The sequence below is a fragment of the Rhyacophila brunnea genome, unplaced genomic scaffold (assembly GCF_057557595.1).
Source record: "Rhyacophila brunnea isolate RB1 unplaced genomic scaffold, BYU_Rbru_1.0 scaffold_16, whole genome shotgun sequence".
Taxonomy (NCBI): Eukaryota; Metazoa; Arthropoda; class Insecta; order Trichoptera; family Rhyacophilidae; genus Rhyacophila; species Rhyacophila brunnea.
The window spans coordinates 4,355,559-4,366,821 of record NW_028232816.1 but is presented as its reverse complement, the minus strand read 5'-3'; the positions used below and the strand labels follow the sequence as shown (position 1 = coordinate 4,366,821).

General features: G+C 38.1%; 1 protein-coding gene across 1 annotated transcript; it reads right to left on the bottom strand.

The window, feature by feature from the left end:
* Window positions 1-332: 332 nt before the first annotated feature.
* LOC147074229 (uncharacterized) lies at window positions 333-10,996 on the bottom strand. Its single transcript, XM_085943816.1, has 5 exons — window positions 10,888-10,996; window positions 6,298-6,686; window positions 5,028-5,216; window positions 3,464-3,592; window positions 333-862 (listed from the first exon to the last, which is right to left on the bottom strand). The coding sequence occupies exons 2-5, from the start codon at window positions 6,652-6,654 to the stop codon at window positions 599-601; spliced, it is 939 nt and encodes a 312-aa protein (XP_085799942.1). The 5' UTR covers window positions 6,655-6,686; window positions 10,888-10,996; the 3' UTR covers window positions 333-598.
* Between the last annotated feature and the right edge of the window lie 267 nt (window positions 10,997-11,263).

Here is an 11,263-nt window from a genome sequence, read left to right as displayed (position 1 = left end):
AACTCTGCTTTATAAATTTTATAAAGTAAGGTTACTTCTCTACTTTATAAATCACCATTACTGTGGAACCGGTGGGCGGTTAGAAAATTTTTACTACTAACAGAGATACAAAAGTGGGCGGTAGGTATAAAAAGGTTGACTACCCCTGTTGTAGACAATCACATTTTTCCTAAAAGCAATTGAAATTTCCAGATCAATATTCTTTCAGTGAACACAATTCAATGCTGGAATGCAGAAGTCACATTTTGTATATTTTATATGAGAGTTCTTTGAAACAGTCAAATTTAATTAACTATCTTTTAAATAGACAAATGACGTTTGTATAATTTTTTGATTTGGTCAATCTTGTCTGTACAAAAAATAATTAATTTAATTTGACAGTTTCAAAGAACTTCGACTGGAAAATATTTAAAATGACACTTTTGCAATCGAGCTGCGAGCTCAACGCACGTCTACTTGGTATTTTTTAAAACGAAAAGAAGTAAACTGTCAGTTGCGACAGAGATAGATTCACATCCGGTTTGAGATGTCTGATGGGATCCAGCGGTGAGTCACGGTGGCCCAGGAGGGGCGACAAGCGACGAGCGACTTGGCATCACTATAAGGGAGCCGTCGACGAGCAGGGGAGGGGGTCGGGCTGCACGGGCACCGGGGAATAGGCGGGCTGCGACCGGGCCAGGGATAGGGAGAGAGGGAGGAGTCGGGAAGCGGTGGGGGCGGGTGAGGGGGGTGGGGAGGGGGTGTGCGAGTCGGACAGCGTGTGGGTGTGCGTGTGCGTGCGAGGCATGCGCAGGTCGGGCCGCTTGTAGCAGTAGATCAGCGCCACTATGCCACTGAACACGCCGGCAAACAAGCCGAACGACTGAAACAAAAATGGTACATCAGTTTGCATTATTCACAATCATTTAAACACATGCCTTAACCTTTTCTATGCCTCACGATATTACTATTGCAGTATCTGATGGGCCGCAGATTTTAAACGACACAGGTGAACGTACAGCGAAGCTCTTACTACAATCGCTGTAATACCGATAATTTGTGGCTTAGTATTTTATAATTATTCAAAACAGAAGTCACTGTGCTTAATTTGTTAGATTATGCAAATTAATCGACAGTGGCTAGTAATTTGAGTTTAAAGTTGGACGAGATAACTTGCGAAATTTGTATTAGCATAGAGCGAGAAAACTCGCTGAAGGCATAGAACTTGGTATATTTGAGATAATAACATTTGCAAGGCAGGATTTTACAATCTAATTATAATAAATTGAGATTTGATGAGTGTTCAAACCGTATTCAAAGTCACGGTACACATTAATAAGATTTAACGTTGTTACCAATAGACGGTAAAACCACATTAATTCAAAATTCTAAAAGTAGAGTAAAAAAAAAAATTGTAAAATTCGGAAACAATTAGAATCATGAAAGAGTAATGTCCTAGTAAAGTTTTCATGAAAAGCGATTAGTAAGTCTGCGATAAATGTTATGTGCAGGACATTGCACACATAGTGGTACAATGTAATTATTTTGTATAAAGCCCTAGTTGTAAAATTATGGGTATGAATGACCGCCTCTATCAGTGATGAGTAAATCTACGACCCTCGGTATGATTTTTTTAAATACATCATATTCAAGAATGAATTAGATTTAGTTGTTTTGAAATATAATTAATTTGGATAATAAACATGCGGATCCCAAAAATTTCAGGTATTTAATTTAACGCTCGTGAAATAAAGGTTGGTCATCACCGACCAACATAAAGTTGTGTATATCTAGAAACTGTATTAGGGCTTTTTTACTGTATGTCTGTACATAAACTTTTTATACAAGGCCCCCTATATTCAGGGTGCTGCACGAAACTGTGAATTTCGATCGTAATGCTGATTATTGATTATACTTCGAATGCTTATACTATGGTGAACTGAAAATGATGATTATTTCATATTGATCGTCATCAGCCTGAATTTATCCACAGGTGGATGAAGGCCTCTCCAAGCTGATTCCACGTCTCTCGGTCCTGTGCGTTGAGTTGCCGCGTACTTCCGCAGAACTTTACCATTTCATCAATCCAGTGGTCTCTAGGTCTACATTGCGGACGTTTTGTACTTCTTGGATACCACTGGATGCCTAAATTTGTCCAACGATTGGCCCTTCTTCGAGCTATGTGTCCAGCCCATTTCCATTTGAGGTTTTTTGCGAACTCTATTACATCGCAAACCCTTGTCTGTCTCCTTATCCACTCATTCCTCTTTTTGTCCTTTCGTGTTATGCCTAAGTGCTACTCTAAGTTTCTGGATCTCTCTTTACTTAGGGTCCATGTTTCACATGCATATGTGATTACAGGAAGCACATACTCGTTGAACACTTTAGGCACATTGGGAGGTCACTTTTGAAGACATTATTCAGGTGGCCAAAAGCACTCCAGCCTAGCTTTACTCTGCGAACAATTTCATCAAATATACATCCATCTATAGACACTTGTTGTCCCAGATAGATGTAGTTTTTCACCTGTTTTGAGTGCCATTGATGAGGATCTCTTTTTGGCCCGCAAAGCAGTTGAACATGACTTTCGTCTTTGTCATACATTTATTTTCAAGCCTACTTTGTTGCTTACCTCAGCGAGTTTCTTAAGGCTATACTTCAGTTGAGGCATGGTCTAAAAAAATCGTAGCTAGGCGATGCGCGAATTGTGCAAATGACGTGTGCCGAACGAAATATAATTTGTCATAAAAATCCAACATGCGTCCATTTAATGTTACGTTTATTGTTATATTATTAATAATAATAGTATATTCATTGACATGTTTTTCTTTCACCAAGTCATCTTTACACGATTTAAGAATATTTTCATCCGACGCCATGACAAAACAAATCAACGTGCGGACACCTCGACTATCGGTCTTCGATTGGCGACTAGTAAGAAATTTCGTCGCACCTACTGCTGAAAATTATTTGCCGTTTCACTGAAGTACGCTCTTAATTAATATGAACGAAAAAAACAATCGAAAATCTTCATTTACAGCGAACATGTTACTGCATTGCATTCAAAGTTAAGCAATAACTACCACTACCGACGGAAATCACAAATTAGTGTCACGGCCTTGTTTTCATAGTACATATCCAGAGTTTTATGTCCACACCTAGGGGCAACAGGTTATATGAAAGTATGGCGAAGCAGGCAAGTGTGATGAAAAAATATGGTGAGGCAGGCTGGTAATCAATTTGTGGCAAAATTTACATGTTAACATTATATTATATGGGTACGTTACAATGACTAAAGTAACTCCTCCGTGATGCCCTGAATTTTTATCGCGTCGCTATTTTTCGTAAGTTGTCGGCTATTGTTGGCCTGTTTCATTCAGTTGTATGAGAAAGCCGATTACTAGCCCCTCTTTTTATTTAATACCTCTATGGTCCACACGTTCAATATAAAATTATAAGGGACATTGTAATTATGTTTATTTACCCCAGCTGCGATGAGCATTTCTACTGATTCAGTAGAAACCCACCAGTAGTCGTCGCTCTTCACACCAGCAAGCACCAGAGATGCTGCAATTATGTATATCACCCCAACGCATATGTACAGCCAAGCATTCTGGAATATTATAATACATAATAATTAATACACAACTCGAATAAACACAATAATTCTTTAGATAAGAGGTAACACTTTTTAAATGCCATCAATCATTGATCTACCCAAAGATGTTGAAAAAACCTTCTTTTATAGAGATGAAGCCATAGATTGTGATGCAGAACCGTACTTAGTCGGCTCGCACATCAGAATTTGCCTCATGCGCCGCATGTTGAAATCGCCTTGTTGACGTCATCGTTAACATCATAACACATGCTGTCAAATGGAGCTTCGCAGATTGGTCGAATGCAACTGAACAACAAATGCAACAGGTCGACTATCGACACTTCTAACATGTTGGATGTCGGGAGAGCCGAGAACATGCCAGACCACGCCTGCGCAAAGCACTCGATGCAGACATTTTTAAATCTAGACGTCAGTGCGAGCACGCCGGTCACTGGGTGCTTGATGAGTTTTGCTGCGATAAATGATCCACTGTACATGGATATTATGCCAATTAATTGATGGATAAATACAATATTCTTATTTTCGCCTTCTGCTTAAAATTCTGCTGTACCAATACATATTAATCGCTGTTTCAGCATCCGTTGACATATTTGCATAATGGCGCTGACCAGCGTTCTTATTATTTTGACGTTTCGAGACGTGAGTGTCGATACTGACGCTAGATGTGCGCGTTCGTCACGTGCAATAATGTTTAGCTGCGGCTCGGAACTCGGTCGCGTGGAGTGAGGCGAGTTTTGATATGAGAGCCGCCTTAGGTCTCTAAGATATGCGCCTATCTTTATGAGGCCAATAATGGCAACATAAATTATTTCCAAATTGGGTTTAATTGATTTTTAAAAACTAATAAACACTATCTACACGTCGTAGTCTAAGTTAAATGAAAACAAATACGTTTGACTGACAAAGTTTAGTATGCACTATTTATGTTGGATCCTAACAGCCTACCTCCACCCTTCGCCACTGCTGTATTACATACATTGCGATTGACATGCTGTGGTCACGTTATGAAATGTTACTGAAATACGTTAAAAACAAATGGCGCAATGTGGCATTTTTTTTTTTAAACCTCTGACAGATGGTTCAGTAATCTGTAGGTATATATTTATCATACTTTCCTACATATATGACAGATGTCGTTGGCAAATTAAATTATTTTATAGAATATTAGTGATTATTTAAATACGTCGATTCGCAATTAAACAGTCCTATTCTTAAGAAGGTGGGCTTTAAATAATCGCCTTTTATCGGGTCTTCGCCACTGCTGTCAAGACGTAGGAAATATATTTTTTTTTATGGCTACCAATCCATACCATCCTAGAAAGGAATCGCCATTATGTGTTATAATAACAACAGTTCATATGAATCTCTCAAAGTGTAGTTCAACGTCTGGTTGGTCCTGCATTTGGCATGATGATATTGAATGACTCACCAATTTGGCCCAGTTGAAAGGGAAGAGGTGCACAAGTCTTGAGATATCTAGGAAGAGAAGCACGAGGGATGCCATGAGGCAGAAGAGGGCCGTGGCCAGCAATAGGCGGAGTCGGCCCGCCGACGGCAACAACCACAGCCCTGCTCCTCCGCCTGCATACTCCAGCCATACGCAGCACAGTGAACAGATCTAGATCCAACGGTAACATATTGTAAAATGACTATCAGCCTATCCTCATGAAGCAAGTTGAGATAAATAAAATACATGGTAAAGAAGACCATAGATGTAAATCCGCTTAATAGTCGTATATTAAAATTGTTTTAATACTCACACATAAAAGATGCATCTTCTCTGGCAAGATTTGGGGACAGTGAATGTTCGCTGTTTGACTGTTAAGTTGTGATCACATTGAGATGCATGACATGTCACTGTCACAGCGACAAATTTAGTCTATGGTTTCGTCATTTTGCAGAATATTTTGAACAATCACCACCTCTCTAAATTCAATTATAGAGAGTGCTAACTCCAATGTATTTTTATTTTGAATTATTATTAATTATTCATGCTAATTAAAATTAATTTCAAGTTTCTACGTGCGTATATTAAAATTACTTGCAATATTATATCCAACCTGCAGACCATAGATAATAGACAATATTCTTATAGAAAATACATAGTGCCAACCACTAAAAACAAATAATGTGATTTTGACATGATTCGAAAAAGTGGAGACATCTAGATCTAGGTGTCGATGCAGTGCGTTTCAACGTGAGGTGACCTTATTGTTGTTTTGGTGATTTCGGCAGATTTTCCCAACTGACAATGTTAGTTTAAAGGTTCAAAATGTGCTACGGGATGGGAGCATCAGTCTGATAACATTTTAAACACCAAGAAAAACGACTTTACACACTCTTTTTCCATAGCGGCAGCTTACTGTGACGTCACTTGATAGTCCGCGACATGCACCATAATATATTTCGCGCTTTTGCATCAGTTATATTCAGATTGTGCTGAACTTGGGTTTATGGTTACTCGTTACTCACATACAGTAAGTAAAATTAAGAAAATAAAACTATTATAAAATCAGTACCACTGTATGGTGGGTAAATTTTTATTATGAGTGTTGAAGAAAAACACTCCATCAGAATGCAGGTGGAGCTATTATATATTATGAAAATGAAGCTGGAGGAGAGGTATCAGTCTCGGTATCTTGAAGACACATCCCACACCTATAAAATAAGTCAATAAGAGTGAGTAAGTTGAGTGTTACCGCGATGAGGAGGCGCAGAGCTCCGACGGGTGTGGCAAGATGCGTGGCGCGGCAGTAGAGCGGCGCGATGCGCGCGGGCGGGGGCGGCGGCGTCCGGCCATAGTGCGGGTGGCTGTCCCAGGAGCGGACGGTTGCGGCGTCGTCTCCGGGCGACCAGGCGGCGCCGGGGGGCAGGGGGAGGGTGAGGGGCAGGTTGCCGGTCTGGCTGCCGGCGATCTCGAAGTCCTGGGCGTCGTCGTCGCGCGGCGGGCGCTCCAGCCCGCGCAGCTCCTCCAGCAGCAGCTCCACCTCGTCGGCCGCGTACAGCTCGCTCAGCGACGCGTGCGCCAAGCGGCGCCCCCCGCCCTCCGCCTGCATTGCCTCACGCGACGCACCATCTCATCGTCGACCTGACACAAACGCATTCATACACACATTATTGACATGATCGAATGACGCATGAAAGCATCGACAGTTTTACCATAATATAGGATAGGCTTTTAGGTAAATTCCCATAGATTTGACAAATACATATTATTTTATATTTTATAACAGTGGCGCCCAAGCTTTTTGAAAGAAGGGCCAATTTATCCATTTTCTAATTTTTCACGGGCCGCGAAGGGTAAAAGTGTTGAAAAATAATGATATATTATACTAGATGAGATATAGATTTTATGTTTCATTTTTAATATTACGTTATGTTACATAACTCTATCAGCAACTTCAATCACTTTCCATTCCACATTACGTGCATATTTGCACGAAGAAAATTAGTTCAGACACGATTAATTTGTTAGAAAACAATAAAAGTACATAAAGAACTTTATACACGCACTATACTGCCGTACTAAGCACAGAGGCCGTATCTGCATTTTAGGCAAGTGGGAGATCTGAGCTTTCATATTATTTTACTTTTCCTGCTAATACTGGGGAACTTTTTATTTATTTTATTTGCCTATAATAGTTAATTTTGGTTCAAGATTTGTTTACATACCTTGAAAATTTGATTTATGTTATTATTATTATTATTATTATGTATTGATATTAGCCATATATATGTCAGATACGGCTAATATGCCTTAGTAAATGATAGTTACAACCAAATCGCTTAGTATTTATCGAGTTTATTTTTCAAACTCCGTAGATACGGCTATTAAAACCCTTGATTTCTCCGTAACTATAGCAGTTACGGCTTGGATTTATTCACCGATCTTATACAAAAACTCTGCAGAATCCAAATATCTAAAAACATGAAAATACCTAAATACGTCAGTTACGGCCTCTGTGCTTAGTACGGCAGTATACATGCATATGTACACAAACAAATGTTTCATAATCAAACTGTATTTTTTCTGTTAAGACAAGCGATTTTTTAAAATCGATTCACAAACGTCTTGCACTGACAAAATTCCTGGAGAACTAACACTAAAATGCCGTTCTGAAAACAATAATCTAAAAATAGACTGCACCAGTCACAAATATTAAATAATAAAAATACCATTAAGTTTTCCATCAGTGATGATTCAGATTATATACTGCATAATTTGTTCACATATCAAACACAGATTTTTATCATATTCAATGAAAAATTTAGTGATGAAGTACTTGTTGTTTTGGGCCGCAACAAATGTCATTTCAAGCCGCATGAGGCCCACGGGCTGCGTTTGTGCACCACTGTTTTATAAGGTCATATTAAGTAGTATGCAGCCAATAAAGCAACAGCCTATTGGTATGGAACTGTTTCTAACGAATGTTTTTATAAAGCTGCAGTGCGGTGGAGCAAAAGTGACATAATATTAATAGTCCGATATCATGATTGCCTAGACCAGAAATTCCCAATCAGTGTGCCGCAAGGTATTTTTAAATTTAAGATTTGAGGAACAATCGAATCTTCAAATCCCATTTCAGAAATATTCAGCTGACTGATTCACTTACAAAAAAAGTTTTCATCTATTGGAGAAAAAGACAATCATTTGTTACTACAAATCTCGTCACAATCGGAATTCGTTCGGAATTGATCCACCATTATCACAAACTAAGATTATATACTTAAGGTAATATTAGGTTGGGGTGGGGTAGGTTAGATTAGGTTAGGTTTGGTCTAAAAAGAAAGTTGTAAAATCTCATGTCCACCTCTGCGGCACGTTTACCGTTATTTGCAGTGCAAAATGGTCAACAAACAATACTGTTTGTAATGCCATAGTAAGTAGTACATAACCAATTTGCTTCATGGTCACAGTGAGTAGGTATACAATAGTTTTTCGATAAGTTTCAATAAGACAATTGTCTGAGTAAGACATGCTTCTCACAAATTACTGTCCATTATATACCAAAACTATTATGGTTTATTTTAGGCAGGGTTTAATTGATTTTTAAAAACTAACCAATACTATCTGTAAATTGTAGTCTTAGTTCAATAAAAACAAATACGTATGACTAACAAAGTGTAATATGCACTATTTATGGCGGATCTTAACAGCCTACCTGCACCCTTCGCTACTGCCACGTAGCCTTCATATCACTATATGTCGGTTTATTCACTCGACGAACATGTTCAGCCCATTGCCATTTATGCAGTTTAGTGACATTGCATACTCTCATAATATCTGTTTCTTTGCTCATTAAAAAAGTAAATTATCACTTTTGGTTCTTCTATCGTTGAACTGGTTGTGCAATTCCTTAATTTGTGCGATTCTTATGGCATCATTGCTGAAAGCCTGGCCGATTCATCCGAATTGTTTCCACTTTGATATTGCCAAGCTTAATGCAGTTCTGCTGCTCAAGTCAATCTGTTATTACACTTCCTCAATCACAGGCTGACTGCCAGAGACTGACACTCTCCACAGGCAGGAAAAAATTCACTCATGTGTACGAAGGAAGCCGTCATCCCATGTATCATTTGGTTCCGCAGGAAAAAAGGGTCGGATATCTTTTGAAAAGCCCTCATATATTCATATAGTGCCAGATTTTCAATTACACACGAATAATTAAAAACATTATGTTATTCCGTTTTTAGTCACATTCATTTTTAGTTCACTGGATGTCCAATTTGGTTGCCACTATCAATTACGAAATAACCGCCTAGTACACTCTCAGTAATCCGCCGCTCGATTATCCGACAACTACTATAATCTGCCGTTATTTTTACTAGTTGAAAGCACAAAATCAAGCTCTATAATTTACCGGTATTCGATTGTCAACTTCAGTAGTCCACCGCGTACAAGACAAGTATACAATGCAGATGAGACGAGTTTATTTTGTAAACTTCTCCTTCGTAAAACGTACGTTCATCGCGAAGAAAGTAATGTACCAGGGAGGAAAGTGCCCAACGACCGCATCACAATTATGCCGTGCTCTAATGCAACCGGGACACACAAAATGAAGCTTTTGGTCATAGGGAAAGCCGGGAATCTTAAAGCCATTCAAGAATATCTGCCTCACTGAACAACTGGTTGTGTCAAGTGATTTACTGTTTAATAATTAGTTAATAAACTCATTATAAATTAGTATAATTTAGTTAATAAGTAGGTATTTGATTTTAATTATAAATAAAGCCGTAATTTTCTAGTACAAATTACTCAAAAAAACTATTTTTACGAAATATCTGTTTTAATTTTTACCATATTTTGTATATATGCACTATAGTCCGCCGCTTTGACTAATTGAACACTTGTCTGGTTTTTGGGGTGGCGGATAACTGAGAGAGTACTGTATTTGAAACAATATTCGTCCAAGATCATCCACTGTACACCATTCCATGTCACACTACCGTAGGGTTTTGATGGCCATTTGTGATAAAGTTTGTGTGTTTGTTGCAGTTATAGAAAACCACGTGTCACCGTTGCCGAGTAAGCTAGAGGTAGTTTTTCAAATGAGGGAAAGCATGAAGGTTGCCATTGTATTAATTAATGAAGACCAAACGCCGGTTGTTCTGAGTGAGAGCGTATTCATATGTATATGCATGCTGACTGATATTGACAAATAGAGAAATGTCAACACCATGAATCGTACAACAGTTGTATTGACATTATAAAATCTTAATATCGTGTACAACTCCGTATTTTATATGTGTAATATATCAAAGGATGTACATTCATTCAAAAATTATCCACGATACAGAATATATTTGTATGCTGTTCATTCAAACGAGCATAAATTGATACCGACCGTATGTCATACAGGCAGTTTTGAGTATAACATTTTCGATATAATCTGTCCAAATTGATTGCTGCGATGATCGCCCCATCACTATCACGCGGCGATAGCCTCATGCATGTGTTATAATTAATAGTTAATTCATTTTCGAGACAATTTGTACGAATACTGAGATTAGGTTATTATTGAACAATAATTTTGACAGAAGAACACATATTGACATATCAGAACGGTAGCCGACATTCAAATACTGATAATAATGTGAGGGTAGAGTGGTTACATGCACGCCTTTATCGGCGAAACCGCCGTAATAAGTGTACAGTAAACATTTAAAAGATTATTGTGTACCGAAGCTTCGGCGATATGATTCCAACTTAATGTCAAGGCAAGAGTGGAAACATCAATGGGGCACCGGAAGGAGCGAACTTTGAAATGATCGATTTAAAATTTACTTACGTGAGCTAAAATTCAAAAGCAAAGTTAGCAGAGCGAAACAAAAAAACATTTCATGTATATTATTATTCTGCAATAGGCTTCCGCCATGTTTACATGCCTTTCAAAACATAGATAACAATAAGCATTTGACGTTTGCTAGAGCTTCCGCAATATCATAACCAATTGCAATAAATATTTTAATAAATGAATAGGTACACAACAACTATTTTAATTATTACACTAATTCAACATTTTTAGAAGAATATTCCTTGTAGTTAAATTGAAAAAAACATATCTAAATTTTATAGAGATTGGAGTCCAAACTAGTATAATACCGTTAAATGAATGCCAGTTTAATTAATTTATGAAACTAGAAATTGTGCTAAAAATTTTAAAA